Below are 27,613 nucleotides of genomic sequence, written 5' to 3' on the forward strand. Positions count from 1 at the left end.
AAAAAGAAAAGAGAGCTTTCAGGGAACATGAATTGGAAGATAAATCTCTCAGAGGTCTCTATCCATTGAGAAGATCCAATAATTATAGGGGCACCTGGGGTCCAGTCAGTTAAGCCTCTGATTCTTGTTTTCAGTTCACATAGTGATTTCATGGGTCTTGGGATCGAGCCCCACATCAGACTCCATGCTCAGCAGGGAGCCTGCTTGTGTATTCTCTCCCTCTGCTCCTCCCCACCATTTGCTCTCACTTTCTTTCTCCCTCTGTCTCTCTAAAAATAAATAAATACATCTTTAAAAAAAAAAAAAAAGAAGAAGAAGAAGATCTAACAATTGTAAATATTTATGTCCCCAACTTGGGAGCACCCAAAAATATGTCAATTAAAAACAAACATAAAGAAACTCACTGATAATAATACAATAATAGTAGGGGACCTTAACACCCCACTGATTTCCAAGCAGAAAATCAACAAAGAAACAATGGCTTTGAATGACATACTGGATTAGATGAACTTAATAGATATATTAACACTTCATCATAAAGCAGCAGAAAACACATTATTTTCAAGTACACATTGAAGATTCTCCAGAATAGATCACATACTGGATCACAAGTCAGCCCTCAACAAATAACAAAAAGATTGAGATCATACCATCCATATTTTCAGACCACATGCTATAAAACTTGACATCAATCACAAGAAAAAAATTGGAAAGACCATAAATACAAGGAACTTAAGGAACATCCTACTAAAGAACAAATGGGCTAACCAGGAAATTAAAAAAGAAATTAAAAAAAAATAATACATGGAAGCAAGTGAAAATGAAAACATGACAGTCCAAAACCTTTGGGATGCAGCAAAGACAGTCCTAAGAGGGAATTATATAGCAATACAGGCCTACTCTAGAAGCAAGAAAAATCTCAAATATTCAACCGAACCTTACACCTAAAAGAGCTAGAAAAGGAGCAGCAAATAAAGTGTAACATCAACGGAAAAAAGGAAATAGTAAAGATTAGAGCAGAGGTAAATGATATAGAAACAAACAAACAAACAGTAGAACAGATTGACAGTAAGAGCTGGTTCTTTGAAAGAATTAATAAAATTGATAAGCCCTTAGCGAGACTTACCAAAAAGAAAAGAGAAGGTACCCAAATAAATAAAATCACAAATGAAAGAGGAGAGATCACTACTAACACCACAGAAATACAATTAGAATATTATGAAAAAATTATATGCCAACAAACTAGGCAATCTGGGAGAAATGGGTAAATTCCTAGAAACATACAAACTACCAAAACTGAACAGAAATAGAAAATTTGAACAGACCATAACCAGCAAAGAAATTGGAAGATTAATCAAAAATCTTCCAACCAACAAGAGTCCAGGACTAGGTAGCTTCATAGGCAAATTCTACCAGACATTTAAAGAAGAGTTACTTCTTTAACTTAATCTTCTAAAACTAAACTTATTCTTCTCACATTGTTTCCAAAAATAGAAATGAAAGGTACAATTCCAAAGTCATTCTACAAGGCCAGCATTACTTGATTCCAAAACCAAAGACCCCACTAAAAAGGAGGGGAGAATTATAGGCCAATAACCTTCATGACCATGGATGCAAAAATTCTCATCAAGATACTAGCAAATCAAATCCAACAGTACATTAAAAGAATTATTCACCATGATCAAGAGGGAATTATTCCTGGGCTGCCAGGATGGTTCAATATTCACAAATCAATCAATGTGATATACCACCTTAATAAAAGAAAGGATAAGACCCATGTGATCCTCTCAGATGCAGAAGAAGCATTTGGCAAAAGACAGCATCCATTCCTTATAAAAACCCTCAACAAAGTAGGAATAGATGGATAGATGAAACATACGTCGACATCATAAAAGCCATATTGGAAAGACCCACAGCTTATACCATCTTCCTGAGAGCTTTTCCTCCATGGTCAGGAACAAGGACAGGGATGCCTTGTTCTCACCACTACTATTTAACATAGTCCTGGCAGCCTTAGCCTCAGCAATCAGACAACAGAGAGAAGTAAAAGGCATCTAAATTGTCAAGGAAGTAGTCACTTTCACTATTTACAGATAACATGATACTCTATGTAGAAAACTTGAAAGACTCCATGAAAAAATTGCTAGAACAAACACATGAATTCAGTAAAGTCTCAGGATATAAAATCAACATACAAAAATCTCTTGCATTTCTATACAGCAATAATGAAGCAGCAGAAAAAGTCAAGGAATTGATCCCATTTACAATACACCAAGAATCGTAAGGTATCTAGGAATAAACCGAAGAGGATTAAACCGAACCCAAACCATAAGATGCCTAGGAATAAACTGAATCAAAGAACCAAAGACCTGTATTCTGAAAACTGTAGAACACTTATGAAAGAAATTAAAGAAGACACAAAGAAATGGAAAACATTCCATGCTTGTGGAAGAACAAACATTGTTAAAATGTCTATACTACCCAAAGCAATCCACACATTTAATGCAATCCCTATCAAAATACCACCAGCATTTTTCACAGAGCTAGACCAAACAATCCTAAAATTTGTACGGAAATTCAAAAGACCCTGAATAGCCAAAGCAATCCTGAAAATTTTAGAAAAGCAAAGCTGGAATCATCACGATTCCAGACTTCAAGCTCTATTGCAAAGCTGTGTCATCAAGACAGTATGGTACTAGCACAACAAATACAAGTACAACAAATGGTATGGTACTGGCACAACAAATACAGGTACATAGATCAATGGAACAGAACAGAGAATCCAGAAATGGACCTACAACTCTATGGTCAGCTATTCTTTGACAAAGCAGAAAGAATATCCAATGGGAAAAAAATCTCTTCAACACATGGTGTTGGGAAAACTGGACAGCAACATGCAGAAGAATGAAACTGGACCACTTTCTTGAAATAAATTCAAAATTGATGCAAGACTGAAATGTGAACCAGCAAACCACCAGAATCCTAGAGGAGAACACAGGCAGCAACCTCTTCACCCTGGGCCAGAGCAACTTCTTACTAGATACATCACTAGAGGAAAGGGAAACGAAAACAAAAATGAACTACTGGGAGTTAAGATAAAAATCTTCTGCACAGTGAAGAAAACAGTCAAAAAAACTAAAAGCCTATGTAATGGGAGAAGATATTTGCAAATGACATATCTGAAAAAGGGTTAGTATCCGAAATCTATAAAGAACTTAGCAAACTCGACACCCCAAAAACAAATAATCCAGTTAAAAAATGGGCAGAAGACAAAATAGACATTTTTTCCAAAGACCCAGATGGCTAACAGATATATGAAAAGATGCTCAACATCACTCATCATCAGGGAGATAAAATACAAATCAAAACCACAATCACCTCACCTGTCAGAATGGCTAAAATTAACAACTCAGGAAACAATGTTAGTGAGGATGCAGAGAAAAGGGAACCGTCTTGGCACTGTTGGTGGGAAAGCAAGCTGGTGCAGCCACTCTGGAGAACATTTTGGAGGTTCCTCAAAAAGTTGAACTTTTTGCTCAAGGAATTGAGGAATTGCTATGCCCCAGCAATTGCACTACTAACGATACCAAAATACAGAAAGAATACATGCATCCCAATGTTTATAGCAGCATTATCAACAATAGCCAAACTATGGAAAGAGCCCAGGTATCCATCGACTGATGAATGGATAAAGAAGATGTGGCATATATACCATAGAATATTAGCCATCAAAAAGAATGAAATTTTGCCATTTGTAACAATGTGGATAGAGCTAGAGTGTTTTATAAGCAAAATAAGCTAAGCAAAATAAGTCAGAGAAAGACAAATATATGATTTCACTCATATGTGGAATTTAAGAAACAAAACAGATGAATATATGGGAATGGGGAAAATTAGGGGGAAGCAAACTGTAAGAGATACTTCATGATAGAGAACAAACCGAGGTTGCTGGAGGGGTGGTAGGAGGGGATGGGCTAGGTGGGTGATGGGTATTAAGGAGGGCATTTGTTGGGATCCCTGGGTGGCGCAGCGGTTTGGCGCCTGCCTTTGGCCCAGGGCGCGATCCTGGAGACCCAGGATCAAATCCCACGTCAGGCTCCCGGTGCATGGAGCCTGCTTCTCCCTCTGCCTGTGTCTCTGCCTCTCTCTCTCTGTGTGTGTGACTATCATAAATAAATAAAAATTTTAAAAAAAAAGGAGGGCATTTGTGATGAGCACTGGGTGTTGTATGTGATGAATCACTAAATTCTACTCCAGAAACCAATATTGCACTGTATGTTAACTAACTAAAATTTAAATAAAAATTTAAAAAGAAAAAAACTCTCAGAAAGAGTAAAAACATAAAGAGATGAAAAAAGGAAAGATAAAAATAAAAAAAAAAAAACAGTGCAAAAGATCTAACTTCAGAATATTAGTTCCACAAAGGAATAACTGAGAAAATGGAGAGGAGGAAATGAAATGAAATAGTTCAATAGAATTTCCCAGAGTTGGAGTACATGACTTACCAGATTGAAATGATGCATCAGGTTCCCTGTATACAATGGATAAAAGTATACCTATCCACAAGATATAGCACTGTAAAATTTTAGAACATTAAGTATAATAATAATAATAGTAATAATAATAATGAAAGATTCTGTAATGTTCAGAAGAGAAAGGATAGAAAAAGAAGATAGAGTGAACAAGAGAAACCAAACATGAAGAACACTTTGGGCTTCTCAACAGTAACATTGGAAGCAAGAAGAAAATGGAGGAATGCCTTCAAAACTCTTCCAACTCTTCAAAAATTATTTCTCACCTAGAATCCTATATTCAGTAAAACTCTTAATCAAGTCATAGAAAAGACATGTGAGTCTTAAGAAGTTTACCTCCTTTGCACATTTGTCAAGAGGCTACTGGAGAGTGTGACTCTGCCAGTATCTTTAAATCTTCAAAGAGAATGTTGAGTTATACTTTTTGTTGGTGGTGGTGGTTGACTATGCATTTTTTTTTAATTTATTGGAGTTCAATTTGCCAACATATAGCATAACACCCAGTGCTCATCCTGCCAAGGGCCCCCTTCAGTGCCCATCACCCAGTCACCCCAACCCCCTGCCCCCCTCTCCTTCCACTACCCCTTGTTCATTTCCCAGAGTTAGGTGTCTCTCATGTTTTGTCACCCTCACTGATATTTTCAGAGAATGTTGAGTTACTCTGATTCAAACTTGATTTTGTCTTGACCACGTATTGATGAAGTTCCTGACTGCTTTATTTCCTAGATCATTTTACCCCACAAAAGTGTTCTTTGACTTCCTTCTAAAGAACCAGAGGAAATTCATAGTGATAACCCAAGGCAGGAAATACAGAGTGGTCTATTCCTTCTACTATATTTCCATGGGACCTGCAGTAACCTGTCAGTACTACATCCTGCCAGCGTTCCCAATTGCAATGAGCCCGGTCTCTCAGGGCTCCCTCCTTTCTCCTTAGATCCCATCACAGAGGCAGAACTTGATAGGGACTCAGAGACTTTACCCTGCTGACCTTCCTCTGAGGGCCTCTTGCCTTTCCTTACAGAAGTGCCCACCCACGTGACTCTCAGCCTCCACTGGGTAGCAATAACCTGACTTCTTCATAAGAGGATATCATGCCAGCCAATACAGTGCTGAAAATGTTTTGTTACATCTCACTTGTTACTAGAATCAGAACAGTGCTTGAAGTATGTTTTCTCTTAGAATAGTGCTTGAAGTATGTTTTCTATTGGAATAATAATGGCTAAGAACTAAAGAGTAGTTACTGTGAGCCAAACCTTGTTCTGGGATCCTTATCAGATATAACTTTGTCTCCTTTATGGATAATATTATAGAAAATAATAAACATGGGATTATCATAGGTGGCTTCCCCATGCACATTCCTCTTGGCCCCTATCATATACTCCATCTTTTCCCAGTTTATTACCTTTGTCTGAGAGCAGGAGCAGGCTGGGTGTGAATCTTTTCCTTAATGTGCCTTGTAAAGGTCAGGCAGGGGAAGGGACAATCATTTAAAATATTAAATTATCAGTGTACTTCATTTCGCTGTGGTCTTCTCCATGTTCCTTCGCTTAGATTGAATTTTTTAATTTCAACATCTTCCAACCCAATAGAAAGAAGTAGAAAATCTGACCAAAAAAGCATCTGAGTTCTGATCAAACTCATAAATGAGTTTATAGGATAGGGGCACCTGGGTGGCTCAGTGGTTAAGCGTTTGCCTTCAGCTCACTACATGGGGCTCCCCGCAGGGAGCCTGCTTCTCCCTCCGATTCTCTCTCTCTGTGTCTCTCATGAATAAAGAAATAAAATCTCAAAAAAAAATGAGTTTATAGGATAATCTTTTCCAAAATGAAGGTAGTTTTATTCAATTATTCTAATAGCAAAGGAGGTGTGATTGAGTTCTGGTTTTCTATAATATAAATTAATAAATAATATCGCTTAGCCTTAACTTTTTGTGAATATTTTGAATTATAGCCACTTCCCTATTCATCGAACTTCTCCCATTTCTCTTGCAAGCATATTCCATATCTAATGCTTTTGTCTCATTTTTATTAATAGCTACTTCATGCCTTTATTTAGCAATGGGGGTGATGTCCTTCTGGACTAGAGACTGATGCAGGAGGAAACTATAATTTGAGCAACTGATCCATCTATTACCATGAACACAGAGTTCTGCTAGTGCCACTTTCTTCCCTTATTTTTTTCACATAACAGGACATGACAAGAAGAAGTAGCCGAAGCCTCATATAGCTGTGTCTGCTTTAGCAGCTTTCATATGATAATAAAATGAGGTACAAGAAAATAAATAAATTGATAAAAATATTGAATTGTTGATCAAGAGTTAAAAGTTGCAAGCTAGAAAAGGGATTTAAGTGGGAGTTATAATACCGAGACACCTAAGCCATGTGTTATAGTAACCAAGGAGAGCTGGCTACTCTGTTCTTCCTTCTCATTATTTTTCAATAATGTTCATAGAGCACTATTTGCTCTTTTTGCAGAGAGAATAAGAATATAAATTAAATAAATGTGTTCATAGAGGTGTGTGTGTGTATGCATGTGCACATATGTATAAAACTGCCTAACAATCTTATATTGACGTATGTTCCCATGGTCACTTCCTGGACCCTGTCAATAAGCAATACAAGTTTATCTATAAAATCTTAAACTCCACATAATCCATTCTCAAACTCTAATGTCCTATTTTTCAACTTCCTGAGCTTCCATCTCACTGTTTTCTCACTTCACAGAGATCTGCCTTCCTACCTTCCTAATTCTTACAGGTCATCCTCCCAGATTATAAGTAGGCTTCTTTTTTTTTTTTTTTTTTTTTTTTTTAGATTTATCTATTCATGAGAGACACACAAAAAGACAAAAAGAGAGGAGGCAGAGACACAAGCAGGTTCCTTGCCGGGAGCCCAATGCGGGACTCAATCTTAGATCCCAGGATCATGCCCTGAGCCAAAGGCAGATGCTAAACCACTGAGCCACCCAGGCATCCCTATGAGTAGCCTTCTGTTTGTCCTTTCAGTCAGCTCAGACTGTATGACTATTCAAATGAGTTGCAGTGCTATAACCTATTTCCTCCATCTTACACCTCAGTGATCGGATGATGCTGGAGAAAAACACTAGTAATGTTATTAAAAAGATAAACTGAGGCATGATTCAAACCAGGCAGTGCCAAACTGAAAGTGGTTAGGAGCACTCCAGGAGCTAGGGGAAAGTTTTTAACAAGATACAGAAGCAAAGCAAGGAAATTATTTGATTGGCTATAGCATAAGCTCTTGCCTTATTTGGGAAAGCCTATTTGTGATTGGTTGGCCTCAGGTTTCATATTCTTAGATTCAAGTGTGTTGATTCTGGATTAGGTTTTGGTTTGCTTACATAGGCCACCAAATCTTTAGAGACACTTTATCTAATGGCCTCCTGTTTAATTACTTTAACAATGCAAAACTCTCAAGTCAGGAGCTCCCCCAAACAGCTCTGTTTCCCTTATTCAGAAGACGGTATTTCTTTCTCTTGACTCTTAGAAGACTGATCATGTCTTATTCCCTTTGCTTCTCTAGAATTTTGCCCCTTGTCAGTGAACTTCACAATTTAGGACATTACTCTGGATACAGTATGAATGATTGACTGGGGGCCAGGCAAGAGAGGGTGCAAGGACAGTGGGAAAGTGCTGTAGGCTTTACAGGGGTGATGACAATGGCAATAGAGAGAAGCAAATGACTTTGGAATAAGTGTAGGCAGTTGAATCACAAAGATATAATTGTTGGATAGAAGCAGGGGAGATGAGGTGGGAGTGTGAGGTGAGGAGATTTCTGGCTTGAGCAACTAAGTGGTGATATCTTCACTGATATAGGAGAATACTGGGGATGGGGGACCCAGGTTTAGATAGGAAAAAAATTAGAAATTTTATCTGTAATATATTAGGTTCGAGATAGTTCTGAGATTGCCTAATATAGAGATGTCCAAGAAGCACTGGTGGGACTGTTGAACATGATGAAAAATAAGGACCAGGATGTGACCCTGGAAGTGGAGGACAATTCCATGGACAATGAGGAGGTCGAGGACCTGAGTTGCCAGACATCCTTCAGTACCTCAATTTTATCAGGGTTTTCTCAACTCCAACTTTCCAAATGTTTTATATTTTTCATTTTTATTTCAATCATTAATTCACCTGGACATAATGTTTATGTATGATGAAAGATTACCATCTTTATTTTCTTCTTTTTGGATAACCAGATATCCTTGGGCCATTTGTGTTCAACACAAGCTTAACCCCCAAATGTCCCTTGAATTCATTTTGCCCTGAAGGACTTCAGGATCCTTCCCTTTCTTTTCTATAATCCATATTCTGCATGGTGTCATGAAATTTGTCTTTCTAAAATACAAATGTGATCATGTCACTCTGCTGATTAAACTGTTTAAATAACTTCTTTTTATTGCCTACAGAATAAAAGTCCAATCCCTAAGCCTGTCATATTTAAGGTATTTCACATTTATCTTTACAATATCTCTTTGCTTATCACATCTTTTCTGTCATCAACATTTGTACCCAAATGCTACTGTGTAGAAAATAGATGACTCGAATTAAATTTTCAAATCCTTTGTCAGAACTACTCATCTGATTCATAACTGATAGACTTTTTTAAAGTTCTAATTAATTTCTTTGTCAGTTTTTGGTGTCTACATTTTTTATGTCATTTTTTGGTGTATTAGGCATGATACAGTATTATAAGTTTTAGAGTTTATAATCTAAAGGACAGAAAGCATTAATCTACATATCTATTTAATAGGAAAGACATAGGGGCACGTGTCTGGCTCAGTTGGAAGAGCATGCAACTCTTGATCTCGGGGTTGTAGGTTTGAATCCCACATTGGGTGTAGAGATTACTTAAATACATAAAAAACAAAACTTAAAAAAAATAAAAGGGATGATATAAGGATAGTAATAGGCATTTGAGTAAACTGCTGATAAAGTTCTGATAAAGCAAAGATAGCATCTTATTTGATGAAAATCAGTGGAGGCTTTGTGGAAAAGTTAACTGGGTCATGAAAGATAGGTAAAATTTAGAAATTCAGAGAAGAGAATGAGAGGGCCTTTTAGGAAGAGGGATGGCATCAATCAGGGCAAAAGAAGTGGAGAAGTGTGTGACCTTGGAGTACAGGATAGAGCAGGAGAAAGATAAGCGGCTAGAAAGGTAAACTGAGGCCAAAGCACAAAAATCCTTTAAAGGATGAGTTAACAGACTGTTTAACTCGTTAGTTAACTAACTGTCCCAAGCTGTAGTTATTTAGCACTGGGAGTCAATGCAGTTAGGGGATTGACATAATTAAGTTGTGACATGATCAAGTGGGTTGGAATGCAGAGAAATCATATCTAAGAGGTTGTACTAATAGCCGAGGCATGGTGTGCTGTTGGCTTGGCCTAGAGGCAGAAAAGTCAGAAAGAATGCAAGACAAATTTCAAAGCAGACTCCATAGCAGTTAGATGACCAAAGAAAGGTGGGAGAAATAGGTCTATCTCAGCTTCAGGAAATAAAATGGTAAGCATTTCATGAGAAATCTCGGTCTGGTTAAGTACCATTTATATTTGCATTTGCCTAAATGGCATTTCTTGTCCTTTTTTCTTTTCTTTTCTTTGTTTTTTTTTTTTTTTTTTGGTGACTTTTAAAAACATTTAATATTAAAAATTGTTTTCAAAGCCTAACTTTATGCCTTGAGATTAATGGTTTTATACTTTGTTTCCCTCTCCGCCCTCCTCTTTTACATGTGACAGCTACTGCTGGGTATGATTGGGTCTTCTGACCAGGACCTCCAGGAAGCCGCAGCTGGATGTATATCCAACATACGCAGACTGGCTCTTGCTATAGACAAGGCAAGATACACTTGAAATGTGCACAGACGTTACAAACTACCAAATTTTACATGACAGGGAACATGTCAGTCCCATGGCCAAGAAGCCTAGATCAGGAAGCATGTTGAGCAAATGTTTTACAGACAGATAAATGTCTGAATGAAAACACAGGAATTAAAAATGCAAAGGATACTCTTCATCCAAAAATTGCATAGATATTTGTGTTCTATTTAATATTTTGGGGATATGCCATGTAATGAAATGTAAAGCTAATAAAATTGTGATACTTTTGTTTGTGATGATTTTAATAAAAGATATGGCCTTCCTGGTGTGCAGTCCTATAGTCATTCTGCATGTCTTTAGAATTTTCCTTCTGTTAAACCTATCTCACTGCCCTGTCATTATGGTTTTGTCTGTTTGATCACTTGCAACCCACGGGAGAGCTCTAAGGAGATGTGCTGATTTCACGAACTGTTATTAAATAGAATTTAGAGTCAGGCAGCGGGACCTAGAGAGATCATCCTGAGGTCATTCTAGATTTCTCCTAAATACTATCAGACATCGGAGAAGTTAATGTATGGCTGTCACTGTACCAGATAATGTAAATCACAAAAACATAAGCAATGAGTGGGATTTTTACTTTTAGACTTACGAAGCATAAACAATTATGTTTTATTTCCCTCACAGGACTGACCAACACTTTTATTGAAGAATTAATTTATGTTGCTGTAAGGATAATATTACTTCACATAAAATTGCTTTGAATTTCTGAACTCGCCTTTAGCACACAGAGTACTTTTTTTTAAGTGGCCACAAAAGATTAATAGCATTTTATCAGGTTATGGAAACATTAGAGGCCACTTTAAGGAATCGCATATGTAACCTTGGTGTGCTAAAATGTTTGGGAACTAACTGTCCCAAGCATCCAGTACTAGCCAGGAAAATCATTTTGTATGCATCAGTTCCATAAACTGACTATCTCAGTTAATTCTTTGAAGAACAGGCTAAGCAGTTTTTATTAAGAAAAATACTAAGTGCTGTCTATGTTTGTCATAATTTGGAGAAGATCATAAACTTAATTGAATTAAATGTAAATAATTTGTATGAAATGAGAAGCCTGTAAAGGATGAAAATTATACTAGTGATAGATTATCTGATTAAAAAAATAAGAATTTCTGAGAATTTCAAGGTTTTGTAAAACATCAATCCTATTCCGTCCTCTGAAAAAGAGGTCATAAAAGAAGATAATAAGAACAAGGCAATAGTATTAATGCTAACTAAGAACTGGATTTAAATAATAGTGTAAATCCTTTAACTTTCAACATATTTCTAATGGTAAAGTTACTGTTTGCCTGTGCTTCACAAAAATTAAAAATACATCTTAGAAATCATGGATTATGAAAGCTGTAGAAACTGAACAAACATTATTGTTATATTTTTATTAAAGGAAGCTTTTACCACTATCTTAAAATATCAAAATATTCTTGATATTAGGGAGACCTAGGAGCCAAGGGAAGCAGCAGGTAGAAAACAGCAGCACAGAAAGAATTGGAAGAGTCATTGGAAGTGAAGGACTGTTCTTTCACAATATGCTTCATAGAAGGAAGCTGGGGTTTTCATTTTTTATGGTTAATAAATGCATAAAAGAAAAGCAACAGTGCCATTTGAAATGAAACTAAGGGGACACCAGGGTGGCTCAGTGGTTAAGCGTCTGCCTTCCAGCTCAAGGAGTGATCCTGGAGTCCTGGGATTGAGTCCCACATCAGGCTCCCTGCATGGAGCCCGCTTCTCCATGCCTATGTCTCTCTCTCTCTCTCTCTCTCTCTCTCTCTCTCTGTCTCATGAATAAATAAATAAAATCTTTTTAAAAAGTGAAATGAAACTAAGCACTTGAAAACAGTTCAGGGAAATTAACGTGAAAATCGTCTTGTGTGTTCCTAAGAATTCTTTTAAATTCTTAACTCCAGGAAGGTAGTATCTTTAGGTACTACAAATGAGAACCTGAAGTTAAGGGTTAATTTTGGTTTGTGTGTGTGTGTGTGTGTGTGTGTGTGTGCATCTGTGTGAGAAATGACATCACAGAAAACTCTGAACTCGTGAGAAAAATGTCAAAGACAGTGAAAGCACCCAGAGCTATCAGAGAACAAGCAGGGGACAGTCACACCATATCTTTGCTACTATATGCTACAATAGCATTCATCTTTTCTTTCTTTCTTTTTTTTTTTCATTAGTTTTTGGTAAGATTTTGTGTGTTATAATTTATTTTCTGCTATTTAAAGCTGGCAACCTTAATTCCTTATTAGTTTTCAGCAACAGTTCTTTTTTAGATTTTACTCTTCCCCAGGACATCCTGGGAATCCAATATACTCTTGGTGATAGCCGGCTGTTTCAGTTTGAAAGGAATTTAAGGTGGAAGGAATTTTAAATAGATATTCTTTGATCTTCCACCATCTTCAGTTTTCAGGGCTTCCTTTTAGAAATCTTGCCGTGATCATTCTGCTGTTTAGAGTGAATGTTCTTTTGCCACTATCAGAATGACTTGCACTAAAAATAACTTGTCTCTTTTTATAACTGTCTTAGGTTCTGACAGTTAACAGGAATTTGGTTTTCATTTATGGAATGGCATTGCAAATCCTGTTATTTTGAGAGATTTTGGTATTATCATTATGCCTCCCTAAGGCATGGAATTAAGAGACTATGATCCAAAATACTCAGAAAATGCATTTCCAGTTAGGAAAATGAGAATCTCAGTTGTTGATAAACAGACAACTGAAATCATTGGGTAAATCTTTTCTTTTTCTTTTACCTAATGGGAGTAGGTTTAAAAGATAATTTCACAGTTCAGTAATTCAAGATATTTAATCTCATCCCACGGAAGACTTGGGAAATAAATAGGCTATGTTTATTCCTATAATTCAGTGAAAACAGTAAGGAAACCCACTTTTTTAAGAATCTCACTGCCTCGAATGCACTAAATTCCCCCCTAAAAAACACTTTCTCATGTACTCAAATGTAGAATTCTGTCCCTTGATGACACTGGAGTAGAAAGAGAACCAAATTGTACATAATGCTAATTAATATATACAGGCACTGTATTATATACTTCTTCCTACTTGTGATCTTATTTGAAATACAGAAGAATTGGTAAAAATAGATAATCTCGTATCATACTAGGGTCTATCTAAATGGGCACAATCATCCTGCAAGGGCAATTTGGCAATGCATACCAAAAGCTTCATAATTTTGTGTGCGTTTTGGATTATGCCCAAGAGTTATTCTACAAGAGTATTTACCACATCATTGCTTATAATGGTACAAATGTTAGGGGAAATTTTGGCTAATCCAATTATGGTCCAACCATACAACAAAAACATGTTGTAGAATATTAACTAATGACATAGAAGGCCTTTCACAAAATATTGTTAAATTGGATAGCAGGTTCTGAAGCAGTATATACACCCTGAGCCACATTTTTAGAAAAGTATTAGTATGTAGCTAGACACAATGAAAGAAGAAAGAACTTAAATACACCAATCTGTTATTAAACAAATGATTATATCTGAATAGAGCAACAAGAATGATTTTTGCTTTCTCTTTGCCCATCTGTGTTTTCTAATCTGTCCAAAATGAACATGAATTACTTTTTTTCAATAAAAACACCCAATGAATTTACTTTTCTATTATTTGGAAACTGCTAGGATAGACATTCTTCCTAATACTAACTTTAAAAGAGAGATCCTCTATCAACAAATGGGATACACAACCCGTAGATCAAATTAATGAGCAGGGTTGGTTTGTTTTTTGTTTTGTTGTTTTTTTTTTTATGAAATAAACATCTAACCTACTATCAGAATATTTTTAATCTGCAAAATTTTGAACATTTCCTTATTTGGTCTTTGTAAATTCAGCAGATCAGTTCTATTCTCAAGCATATAGGAAGTAGACAAATGAAATAACTCAGAAGGTCATTGACAGATTGCTTCATAAAACGTTGTTTTGAAAAGAATGATTTTACCCATTCATTTATTTACTTCATTATAGATAGCTAAGACAAATGATATAGTAATTTACTAACATATTTTGCCCGTATAGTAGAAATACAGTATAAGTCTAATAAGAAATACAGTCCCAACAAAATTTGCCAGCCAGTAAGTAAATTCTGTAGACTATCATAGAATTCTGATCTCCCCTTTTGTGTGCTATTCTTTTATGCTCTAATTGTTAAGATTAATTTCCTTGCCTTCAAGCTTTTATTTTCCTTTTTTCTCTCCACTCAAATCTCTGTCTCTAGCTTCTGTTCCCATTTTCTCTGATGAATGGCTCTTACATCTTCTGCCTCTTAAAAAGTTTTATGCTTTAGTTTCTATAAATGCAAGATGTAAAGTTAATATTTCAATATGCTTTCAATACACAACTGTCATGCTGACTTGAACTCATCTAACAGATGGAATCCTTATACTCCCAATTCATTATTTTCAAATATTCAAGTAAAAATAATTTATTCTTTATTTGCATCTGTCAAGACTAAAAGGAATTTTTCTTCTCCAGTTCATGCCACCCTGATTTATTAGTTGATAAAAAGACATCCTTTGCAAATTACATAATTGGCTCATGATGTTCAGAGTTAAGATTTGTCATAAGTTTAGATTTATGTCCCAATTTATTTTAATGATTGAAAGGTACATTAGTGTACATCAGCATGGTTCATACAGTCTTAGAGAATCTATAGCTGGTTGGCTTGCTCATAGAGAATGACTATTATCAAAAATGAAATTTAGATAAAGTGTGGATAGTTAAATGCAAATTGTTTTCACTATTGAAAACTGACCTTTGTCAGTAGATATGTTACATCAGGAATTATAAACTTAGGGTCACCTGGGTGGCTCTGTGGTTGAGCGTCTGCCTTTGTTTCAGGTCATGATCCCAGGGTCCTGGAATTGAGTCCCGCATCAGGCTTCCTGCAGGGAGCGTGCTTCTGCCTCTATCTATGTCTCTGCCTTTCTCTATGTCTCTCATGAATAAGCAAATAAAACCCTTTCCTTAAAATCCTTTTCTTAAACCTAAGTGTTCACAAGGGCTAGGCAAGTAACATAAGTGAGTGTAAATAGCTAGATATGTTGTTGTTGTTGTTTTTAATGGTTCGTGTATCTTTTATTTTTTTTATTTTTTTATATATATATTTTTTTATTGGTGTTCAATTTACCAACATACAGAATAACCCCCAGTGCCCGTCACCCAATCACTCCCACCCCCCGCCCTCCTCCCCTTCCAACACCCCTAGTTCGTTTCCCAGAGTTAGCAGTCTTTACGTTCTGTCTCCCTTTCTGATATTTCCCACCCATTTCTTCTCCCTTCCCTTATATTCCCTTTCACTATTATTTATATTCCCCACATGAATGAGAACATATAATGTTTGTCCTTCTCCGACTGACTTACTTCACTCAGCTGTTGTTGTTGTTTTTAAAATAATATTGACATGAGAGGGTGGGGGTGGGGGAAATAGGTAATGGGGATTAAGGAGTGCACCTGTCATGATGAGCACCGGGTGATGTGTGGAAGTGTTGAATCACTATATTGTACACCTGAAACTAATATAACACTATATGTTAACTATACTGAAATTAAAATAAAAACAATAAAAATAAAATAAGAGTGACACAATTGGCAATGGACCTTTAGCCTTCATGTCTGGGGGACAGAGACTGGAGAACTAGGGAGTGCAAACAAATTACTATTCATCTCTAGCCAGTTGTTGCCAAATCAACTTCTCAAAAGAAATTCAGATTTTTACAGGCATCCTCCCAAATTTTAAATATTGGCTATTCTATCAGTCTGCTAGGGCTGCCATAACAGAATACCATAGTGGCTTAAACATCAGACATTTATTTTCTCACAGTTCTAGAGACTAGAAGTCCAAGATCAAGCTGCCAGCAGGTTGGTTTCTGATGAGGCCTTTCTTTCTGGCTTGCAGACAGATGCTTTTTTTTTTTTTTTTTCTGTGTCCTCATATGCCCTTTCCTCTGTGTGCATGCAAAGAGAGACAAGTCTCTGATGGCTCTTCCTCCTCTTATGAGGACCCTAGTCCAGTGGGATCAGGCCCCACCCTTCTGACCTTATTTAACCATAATTAACTCCTTAAAAGGCTTTCTTGAAATTCTGAGATTGGAAGTTAGGGCTTCAACATATGAATTTTTATGAGATACAGTCTATAACAACAAACATGCAGAAAAATCAAAATGATTCTTTGAACCAGATATGGTTCACAAGTCTGCAACATCATAATCTTTATCTAGTAGGATGAAAGATTATTTGACTAAATCCTGACAATTGCATCCCTAAAGATGCCTGGTGTTAATCAATAGAAAACCAAAGAAAATAATTAGTGCAAAAGGACACATGTCAAAACTATCTTGGTCTATGTAGATTCATATTATGATAGCAGCACTATAAAATGCGGTACTGAAGAGATTGGCTTCCTCAAATTCAGATAGAAGCTGAGAAAAATTACTCTGAAGAAGTAGATTATCATAATGGTAAGTGTAGGGTCATAGAATAGCTGTGGTGGAGATATCTTTAGGGTCAAATCACTTCCCTCAATTAGGCAAGTATTAAAGCTGCTCAGACAGAAGCTTATTTTTTTCCAGAGGTTCTCTAGATATTGAGTGTTTCCATTCTCCCTCAGACAGATTGAACTAACCAGACTATGAAGGTGAAAAGAGTCTTGAAAATTACTTTGAGGAATCTGAGCTTAATCCTACAGGCTATTGTTCTTCAGACCTGTTTAATACAGTCTAGGGTACCTGTTACAATGTGAAGTCTGGGCCCCACCCCAACCTACTGATTCAGAATCTCTGGGGAAACCCAGAATCTGCAAACTCCCTAGACTGTAGTCACCAGGTGTTGAGCACAGAAAAAAATATCTACACATGGGTTTCCTAAAAGTTAATCTGGTCAGGGTATAGTGAATAGATTATAGAAGAGGAATTGAAGCCAATAATTATTGGTTATACGGGATCTAGTTCAAAGCCACAGAGAGCCAACACTAGGGAATAGAAATGGAAAGGAAAAAGTATGAGAAAAAGATGTTAAGAAAAAATTGGCAGGACTGATAAAGTCTTAAAAGTAACAAATAATGCTATTCTCTTATATGTTAGAGATTGAATCCACAATCATGAAATGAACTCTATTTCTATACTGTTATACTAGGAAGCACCCTAGTATACCTCCAAAGCAGTGCTGTCCCATAGAAATAAAAGACAAGCCACTCTGTTTTAAATTTTTTTCTGCTCAATATCACTAACCATCAGGCAAATGCAAATCAAAACCACAATGAGATATCAGCTCACAACTGTCAGAATGGCTAACATTGAAAAAATAACACGTTTTGGTGAGAATGTGAAGAACCCTCATGCACTATTTGGTGAAAATAAAAATTGGGAAAGTGTATGGAGTTTTCTCAAAATATTAGAAGTATCACATGATCCAGCAAACCCACTTCTGGTTATTTATCTGAAGAAAGCAAAAACACCAAAGAGATAAATACATCCCCATGTTCCTTTCGGCCTTATTTATAATACCCAAGATACGGAAGCAACCTAAGCTGTCCATTGATGGATGAATAGATAAAGAAAATGGCGTAGGGGTGTGTGTGTGTGTGTGTGTGTGTGTGTGTGTGTGTAATGGAATACTATTCAGCCATTAAAAACCAGAGAAATCTTGCCATTTGTGACAATATGGGTAGACCTGGAGGAGCTTAGCCTAAGTAAAGCAAGGTACATGGAGAAAGACAAATGCCACATGCTCTCCCTTATATGTGGACTCGAAACAACAAAACAAGAACCCAAGCTCATAGATACAGAGAACAGACTGGTGTGAGTGAAATGGGTGAGAGAAGTAAAAAAGTCACAAACTTCCATTTATAAAATAAATAGTCCTGAGGATGTGATGTACAACATAGTGACTATAGTTAAAACTACTGGATTGTTTATTTGAAAGTTGCTATGAGAGATCTTAAAAGTTCACATCAAAAGAAAAACTTTTTTGTAACCATGGTTGGATGTTAACTAGACTCCTTGAGGTGATCATTTCACAACACATGCAAATATTGGATCAATATGTTGTACATCTGAGACTAATAAATGTATGTCAATTATATCTCAATTAAAAGGCAATAAACGCAGGGGTGGCTGGCTGGTTCAGTCAGAAGGGCATGCAACTCTTCATCTCAGGGTGGTGAGTTTGTGCCCCACGTTGGGTGTAGAGATTAAACAAACTTTTAAAAAAGTAACAAATACATAAATAAAATAAAATTTCTAGTAGCCCTATTAAAAAGTGTTAAAACAGGTGAAATTAAGTTTACTATGTTTAACCCAATGCATCCAAAATATTCTCATTAAAACATTTAATCAATATAAAAACTATTGAGATCCGTTACATTTTCTTTTTCACTAAATCTTTGGAGTTGATGTATATTTTACACCTATAGCACAGTTCAACTCAGACCAGCCTCAAATCAAGGGCTCTCTAGTCTCATATAGCCAGGGGGATGCCATGTTGGATAAGTCTTAGTCTATCCACTTGGCTAGGGTAAGGGGTTTCTTTAATTAATACTATTGCTTTAATTTATACAAGTTTTCATTATTTCTTTAGGTTATGTTAGATCATTCGCCATCTTGTCGAGTGTTGTTTCCCTTCTGACAGATGTTTCAGTCATGCTCTTTCTATTGCATGATGATTTTTTAAATTCAAATTTGTATGAATTTTGAATTTCAATGAAATTCATCTAGAAGGCTATAGTCAGCATTATATTTGGGGTAAAGTTATTTTTTAAAAAGATTTTTTATTTATTTGAGAGAGAGAATGAGCTGGGGAGGGGCAGAGGGAGATGGAGAAGCAGGCTCCCTTGCTGAGCAGAGAGCCCAATGTGGGGCTCCATCCCAGGACTCTGGGGTCATGACCTGAGTTGAAGGCAGATGCTTAACCAACTGAGTCACCCAAGTGCCCCTGATACAGTTATTTTTAAATGTTTTTTATTATGGTAAAATATAAATGACATAAAATTTACCAGTGTGGCCATTTTTCAATGTACAGTTCAGTGGCATTAAGTTCATTCACATTGTTGTGTGACCATCACCACAACCCATCTCCAGAACCCCAAATTGAAACTACCCATTAAACAATAACTCCTCCTTCAGCCCCTGGTAATCACCATTCTACTTTCTGTCTCCATGAATTTGACAGTTCTAGGAACCTCATATAAGTGGAATCATATAGTATTTGGTCTTTTGTGTTTGGTTTATTTCACTCAGCATGTCTTCAGAATTTCCTTCCATTTCAGGGATGGATTCTATTCCATTGTAAGTATATACCACCTTTTCTTTAACCATTCACCCACTGAGGGGCACTCAGGTTGTTCCCATCATTTGGCTACTCTGAACGTGGGTGTACAAATATCTGTTCAAGCCCTTGCTTTGAGTTCTTTTGGGTAGACAAGCAGGAGTGGAATTGCTGAATTAGATACAGTTATTTTTAAGACTTAACTCCTCAAATTTATCATTAGAAAAGGTGGTTTGGGGCATCCTTACCAGCAGAGTCAGTGGACTTGAGATAAACTCACACACTGTCTCTCTAGAAGGACCTCTGTTTCCTAAGCATTCCAACAGCTTCACGGTCACTGACTCATAGACAAAGAATCCCCTCAAGCTGCTTCAGTAGGTTCAGTATATTTTAAATCCTGAAGGAGCCAAGTTCTTCCAGTGTGTGATTCAGTGAGTGCAAATTAGGCATTTAAGAAGGTATAGTCATACTTTTGGGAAAATAGTAAGGCCTTGCAACTATGCCACTAATAGTACCAAAATGGCCTAAAAAATTAACATTAACTCTCATAAGTTCCACTGTGTGATGTCTAGGTTGTGCTAAAGGGGAAATATGTCTCCTCTGCAACTACCATGTATAATACTGCACTTTTTGAGAGAGAAAAAGGCTGAAGGCCTCTGAAAAGTTTGTTCTGGAGCTATTAGAGCTCTTTCCTCGGTGAGAGCTGCGATGAGAATTTGTGCAATTTGCACTGTGGATGCAATCCAAACTTCCATACAAACAGTCCTGTAAAGACAGTAAGGCCGGTTTCCTGACTGCTTGCAAATGCTGCTGTCTGCACCTGCGCGCTCTTTCCCTCCAGCTTTATGCACCTCCACTGCAAGGCCATGGTAGCACCAACCAAACCTCGTCTTATTGGAGTGTTGTGCACACATCGGGAGGAGCTCACAGCTAGACCCATGTGTTGCTTTTTAAAAGCTTTGGCTGTTATTCCCAATCTTCACTTGCAAGGTGTAAAACCTTAAGGGGTCATCTTAGTTACACTGTCTTGTTGAAGCAATAAACACCAGCTGATGCTGATTTAAAACAGAAGATGAGCTAACACATTGTGCTCTCTGAAGTCAATTTATTTGGGTTATTCTTTTAATCTGAACTAATTATGAGCTAAAACAACAAATGTGAAGGTGTAAAGGAGAGTCCTGTCTTCTTCTCTGCCTATGAATGCATCAGACAAATGTGTGAGACAGATGTGCTCTTGCCAAGACTTGCGGTCCAGCTTCTCAGCTCTGCAGATTCTGCTTGTGAGCCCAACAGAGCTCAAATGGACCTGCCCTGGATGGTGGCTGTGTGAGATTTTCATTTTTGGATAATACTGGTAATAATTTCCTGAGAAAGAATATTTCTCTTTTAGCCCTTTAGGCAGAGGACTGATGTTCCAAAGAAGGAATGAGGAATTCCTTTTTTTTAATTTATTTTTTATTGGTGTTCAATTGCCAACATATAGAATAACACCCAGTGCTCATCCCATCAAGTGCCCCCCTCAGTGCCCATCACCCAGTCACCCCATCCCCCTGCCCACCTCCCCTTCCACCACTCCTGGTTCGTTTCCCAGAGTTAGGAGTCTCATGTTCTGTCACCCTCGCTGATATTTCCCACTCATTTTTTCTCCTTTCCCCTTTATTCCCTGTCACTATTTTTTATATTCTCCAAATGAATGAGACCATATAATGTCTGTCCTTCTCCGATGGACTTATTTCACTCAGCATAATACCCTCCAGTTCCATCCACGTCGAAGCAAAAGGTGGGTATTTGTCGTTTCTAATGGCTGAGTAATATTCCATTGTATACATCAACCACATCTTCTTTATCCATTCATCTTTCGATGGACACCGAGGCTCCTTCCACAGTTTGGCTATTGTGGACATTGCTGCTAGAAACATCGGGGTGCAGGTGTCCCGGCGTTTCATTGCATCTGTATCTATGGGGTAAATCCCCAGCAGTGCAATTGCTGGGTCATAGGGCAGATCTATTTTTAAGGAATGAGGAATTCCTTATTGAGCATTGGAAAACCCTCAATTTATTCTTTAAAAAAAAAAACTCTATTGAATTTTAATTAATATGCAAATAACTGCATAGATTTAATCTGTACAGTTTGATGAGTTTGGACATATGCAAACACTCATGATACCAGCACCACAGTTAAGGTAATACACATAGCCAACACCTTCCAAAGTTTCCTTGTGTCGGGGATCCCTGGGTGGCTCAGAGGTTTAGTGCCTGCCTTCAGTCCAGAGGTGGTCCTGGAGGCCCGGGATCGAGTCCCCCATCGGGCTCCCTGCGTGGAGCCTGCTTCTCCCTCTGCCTGCGTCTCTGTCTCTCTGTCTCATAAATAAATAAAATATTTAAAAACAAAGTTTCCTTGTGTCACGTGTGTGTGTGTGTGTGTATAGTAACATGAAACCTACCTGCTTAACAAATTGTTAACTATAGGCAATGTGTTGTAGTTTCTAGAATATTCTAAAATTTTTTAAAACTTATTCATGTATCATAAGTGAAACTTTATAGCCATTGACCATCTTCCCATTCCCTCCCAGCCCCCACCCCTGGCAACTACTATTCGTTTTTCTGCTTCTCTGAGTTCATTTTAGAATAGTCACAGAAAATCTCATTGAAGTGGAATCATTCAGTATTTGTCCTTCTGTGAGTGGCTTATTTCACTTAGCATAATGTCTCCCAGGAAAAAAACATTAATAATAACCTTCTAAAAGTAATAATTATGATGATGATGATAATAATAATAACATTCTAAATAAATATTCTTAGATGATCAGATGTAGTCCTGGCCCTTCTATTCAGAGATCAAGGAAACTAACATAAATGTCTTCGATTTCCCTTCCTTTATAGAATACTTTTGTGTTCTAATTTCAATCTACCTCACCGGTCTTCTCTCCCACTATTCTCTTTCAAATATATTCTACATGTACTCTGGTCCAAAACAACAAAAAAAATCACATATGTTGACTTGATGTGCAGAAATTCATAGAACTTTAATTTTTACATGCCTTTCTGCTGATGGTTGAAAAACTTGATTTTGCCAAATAAAAGTGTCCAGCCTCTCTTGATTTAGAAGAATAGCTCTTTTGGATTAACTTTGGCATTTTTCAGGGTTTGCCCACTTCTTGAGTGTTCTCCCTTTTCTCACCTGCTTCCCTCACTGGCACCTTGTAGGCAGGGAGGATTCCTGGGAGGCATAGAGGAGCCTCTAGGTAAGTTATGTTTCCCTGATGGTTGCATCACCAGTCTGCCTCCCTGTCACACTGCAGGGAGTTTGGGCTCTCATGGTCGCTGGGCATATTGTGTTGGTGGCTGCTGATGTGTGGCTGGAGTTTGGGGTGTTGTGCTGGCAACTGTGCTGATGCCTGGAGTCCTCCATGGATCCTAGTCAAAAGGGAAGGCCTCATCTCAGCAGCTTCTCTTGAGGACCCCTGGCCTCTTCTGGCATCCAGGTCACCACACTGCTGGGCCCTCTTGGAGGGCTGGGATGTGTCGGCAACTTTCCCAGCATCTTAAAGCTGTAAGAGGATCTTATGAGGCTGCTCTGAGCTCACCAACTTAGATGTCCCTCCCAGCCAGGTGTGCTGGGGCATCTTCCTCTGGGATGCTTTGCTGACACAGGAACTTGTCTGAGGCTTGCCCCTACTCAAGCTATCCCTAATATTGTTTTGTTTCCCTCAAACTCCAAGTGGGACAAGAGCTTGCAAGCAACCTCTTCCCCTTTTCTTCCTTGCATTCCCAGGCATCTCCTCCCAAAGTAGAAGGTTTTCATTCTCCTCTATGTTTGGGCACATTTTTTAATGGTATTCTTCATCTTTCTCTGAGGCTACCTCTCAAAACTTTGGTTCTTCAAATAAAAACTCTGCTCCAAGACATTTGAGAAAACATTCCTCTATTGCTTGAAAGGCTATTTTTTTCTATTGATTATTCATTCAGTTATTTATACAATTATGAGTATGTAGCTCAATTAAAGTTCTCACAGCAAACATCCATATAAGATCAAGATCATACAGATCAATGAGTGGACACCAACAGCACCCCCAGTTCTCTTTCATACCCTCTCCCCATCACTGCACAAAAGCACTCTTTTGATTTTCTAGCACTGCAGAGTATTTGAAAGTCTAATTTTTTGAGACTATTATTTATCTCCAGACTTTATTTTAAAAATCTAGTTTGAAACTTAGAGCTGAGCGAGGACTTTGTTCTGGACGGTGTTCAGTCTCCCTTTCCCTGCAAAAAATTATCTTCATCTTCTTTGTTTAATGGAGGGAAGGCTGCAGGGTTTTCAAAACAACCAACTACCCGAACAAACAAATAAAAAATACTAACTCTGGAAATAATAGGGAGGAAAAATACATCATATGGTATTTCAAACAACTGTCCACTATAATCAGCCAGACTAAACTGTTTCTCTTCCCCAAATATGCTGTACCGTCCTGCTTCTACATCTTGCCTGCATTGTTCCCTCTACCTCAAACACACCCAAGAATTCAGTTTTAACTTCACACCTGTTTTGCTGTTGCCTGGCTTTTTACATTGGTTGGTGAGCAGATTTCTCTTTTGATCCCAGATGTACTAAAAGAAACATTAGCAATGAATTAATTAAAATGACTTCTTACCAATGCCAGACCTGAACTGGTGTGCCATACCATGTTTTCAGTAGCCACCTTAAGCTTTTGAAACAAATGAAGACACAACGTATCTGATAGACAGAAGCTTGTATTACCTGATGGCTCCTGGTGACTGAACATTCTCTGGTTTGTGGGGTGATCTTATGCACTAAGATTTAGATAAAATTGGCTTGAACCTACATAGGACAAAAAAACTCAACACTTTGAATATTTCCAGGAATTCTTGGGTGGGACCTATCTTTCTGACTTACTGCACAATTCTAATCATTGCTTGGTTCTTCTAGATGTTCAGTTAACCCAAGTCTCACTTCTGGCAACTACTCCCCTTTCCTTCCTCCCTTCATACCCTTGTGATTGCAGATATGAAACACAACCTCTTTTCTTTGATTCTGAAAAATACCACGCATCCAAGGCAAACATGAGTAGGAGTCATTTGTGGGAGATTCTGGGGTTAGGGCAGGACTAAAGAAAACTTACTCTGTAATACCAACCTCAGCTCTGCCTCCCAGCCATTCTCACAGTTGACCTCTGACTGACATTGCCTGCCCTGTTGGGCTCTTTCTTCCTTACCACCAATTTTCCTTTCCCATAGCCTCCCCCATTCCTAGCACTCTCCTTCCATGATGGTATCCTCAGAGATTTAAATATTTCTCTATCAATTAGCTTTTGTTGGTTAACAAACCATTCCAAACAACCACTTATTTAGCTAGTAATTCTGCTGGTCAGCAATTTGGACTAGACTCAGCTGGGCACCCTCATGCATCTGCTATCATCGGGAGGTTAGCTTTGCTTTTACTAGCTGGGCTCTCATATGTCTAGGGCCTCACCTGGGACAGATGAGCTGACATGAATCTCCCATGGAGTCTCTCATCCTCCAGTAAGCTAACCAGTGTTTGTTCACATGGAGGCTGGGCCAAGTTCTAAGAGAACAAGCACATGTATACAAGGCTTCTTGAATCCTAGGAAAAACTAGTACATCACCTCTGCTGCATTTGAAGTCATGGGTCAAAAAAGCTACAAAGTCACTTTGAAAAGAGGTATGCATATGATGAGCTAGGAGTGGGGTGGGGGATAATTATAGCTATTTTAGCAGATTATACAAGGACTGGAATTATACAAGGACAGGAATCCAAATACCCCAGTGTAGTGATCAGACAGGTTTCTAACTTCCCCGATATTGTCTGTAGAAAATGGGTCAACCACAAACTGTGAAATAGATTTAAAATATACTGGAGATAGTTACTTGCTTAAAAATGCATCATAAGGGAAAAGTCCTTTTAAAATCAATTCTCAATAATGGCAGAGTTAATAAAGACTTAAAAGAGAACTAAAGCTTCTGTAAAAGTAATAAAAAAAAAGTTCCTTTCCTAAGGAAAAGGAAAGAAGCTGATGAGGGAAAAATAATCAGTTCTGGGAAAGCAAATTTCAACAAGTGTAGGGCACTGACGAGGAAAAAAAAAAGACTTGATGGGAAGAAAGGATTCCAGAAGAGCTGGATGCTCTTTAAACAAACAATTTTGGCAGGTGAACAAACTATATGGGAAGTGCAGGACAGGGAAAAGCCTGCCAAATTGGAGGAGCAGAACTGTGCAAAGTTCTGAAAGGCAATTTAGAGAACCAAGGAAAGATGTTGAGCCAGATCACCAAGGATGAACAAAAAGAAGGAACACAAATGTGTACGGACCACATCAAAAGTGAGAAAGATAATACAATGTAGGGTACACACAAAAGACATCAGGAAGCAGTTAATCAGCTGCAGTAATAAAAACCAAGTTATTATTGACTATGTTACCATATGGCTAAATAAACAGTCCTGGATTTCATACATTTCTCTACAAGCCTGTTGTCTGACACCACTGTCAGCACTGACTAAGATGCATGTAGTTGCAAAGCAGAAACCCTAACTCAAAATGGCATTTAAAATAAAGGGAGGGATCCCTGGGTGGTGCAGCAGTTTGGCGCCTGCCTTTGGCCCAGGGCGCGATCCTGGAGACCCAGGATCCAATCCCACGTCGGGCTTCCGGTGCATGGAGCCTGCTTCTCTCTCTGCCTGTGTCTCTGCCCCTCTCTCTCTCTCTCTCTGTGTGACTATCATGAATAAATAAATAAAATCTTTAAAAAAAAAAATAAAATAAAATAAAATAAAGGGAATTTACTGGACCTTGTAACCACTCTCCAAAGGTAGAGTGATCTTCAAGTAAACTTCCATTATAGTTTGAATTTTATTGTCTGAAATTATGTTGGCTGTCCCCTCTACTGTATGTTGTCTTCCTCAGCTGGGTTCCCTCATAGTTGCAAAAGGGCTGCAGCAATTCCAAAGGTCATATCCTCACATCACTCCATTCAAAAGAGTTTCACTTCCTCGAGCCACTGAGTAAACCTCTGGGCTTTCCGCTGATTGAACGGACTCAGGTAATGACAACATAGATTGCTTTAGACTTAACTGTATCCATCCCTGAGGAACCAAGACAAGGAATGGATTTATGCTGATTTCATTGGGTTCTGTAGAGACTACAACATGGAGACTCCATCTCACTCACCTCACATAGCAGGTACTCAGTGGGGAAGTGTGCAGTGGAGGGAGCCAGTAAATTGCCTGCTTCAGGTAATGCAGGTGACAGAAGGGGAGCAGGAATAAACTGTCCTTGACTGGGCTCTGATTTGGGTGAATAAGTAGGCAAATATTAAGAAACAAACAATGGCAGGTTATTGTGTAACAAACCATGACAGGTTATAGAACATTCTCAGGGAGTAAACCTTAGCTTGGATCTCTTGCATTTCTCTCTTAAAGAAAAGCAACAATTCTATGTATTAAAAAGCATAATAGGTGCTACAAAGCCTTCTCCTCTTCTCAGTTATTGTGTCACTAAATGTGTGAGAGTGTGAATCCCATTTCTCACAATGGGTCTTCCACAGAGTCAAAGGTTCTTGTGCGGGACACCTGGGTGGCTCAGCGGGTTAGCACCTGCCTTCACACCCAGGGCGTGATCCTGGAGTCCCAGGATCAAGTCCCATATCGGGCTCCCTGTAGGGAGCCTACTTCTCCCTCTGCCTATGTCTCTGCCTCTCTCTCATGAATAAATAAATAAAATCTTTAAATCAAAACAAAGGTTCTTGTGCTTCCTGCTCAATTCCAAATAAAACCAAAAACATTCCAATGCAAATAGTTGTCCCGTATGCAATTATCATCTCAATAAATTCTATTTTCATTTCAACAAAATGTAATTGGTGAGAACTGTGGGTGATACATT

General features: G+C 37.9%; 1 protein-coding gene and 1 long non-coding RNA gene across 6 annotated transcripts in view; one reads left to right on the forward strand and one right to left on the reverse strand.

Moving 5' to 3' along the window:
* The window catches only part of LOC140629403 (outer dynein arm-docking complex subunit 2-like), a 200,155-nt gene that overhangs the window by 140,396 nt on the left and 32,146 nt on the right, over positions 1-27,613 (forward strand). For 2 of the 5 annotated variants that reach the window (XM_072818854.1, XM_072818853.1), the window contains one exon: positions 10,285-10,697. The exons of 2 other annotated variants lie outside the window; for them this stretch is intronic. In XM_072818854.1, the coding sequence (XP_072674955.1) occupies positions 10,285-10,300 (16 nt within the window). In that variant the 3' untranslated portion in view covers positions 10,301-10,697. Of the gene's footprint in view, positions 1-8,957; positions 8,994-10,284; positions 10,698-27,613 lie in introns of those variants that run through there. One more of the 5 variants, XM_072818855.1, reaches the window with a different exon arrangement.
* The window catches only part of LOC140629406 (uncharacterized), a 186,646-nt gene that overhangs the window by 107,685 nt on the left and 51,348 nt on the right, over positions 1-27,613 (reverse strand). The window lies entirely within an intron of this gene.

This window comes from Canis lupus (assembly GCF_048164855.1).
Source record: "Canis lupus baileyi chromosome 5 unlocalized genomic scaffold, mCanLup2.hap1 SUPER_5_unloc_2, whole genome shotgun sequence".
Classification (NCBI taxonomy): domain Eukaryota; kingdom Metazoa; phylum Chordata; class Mammalia; order Carnivora; family Canidae; genus Canis; species Canis lupus.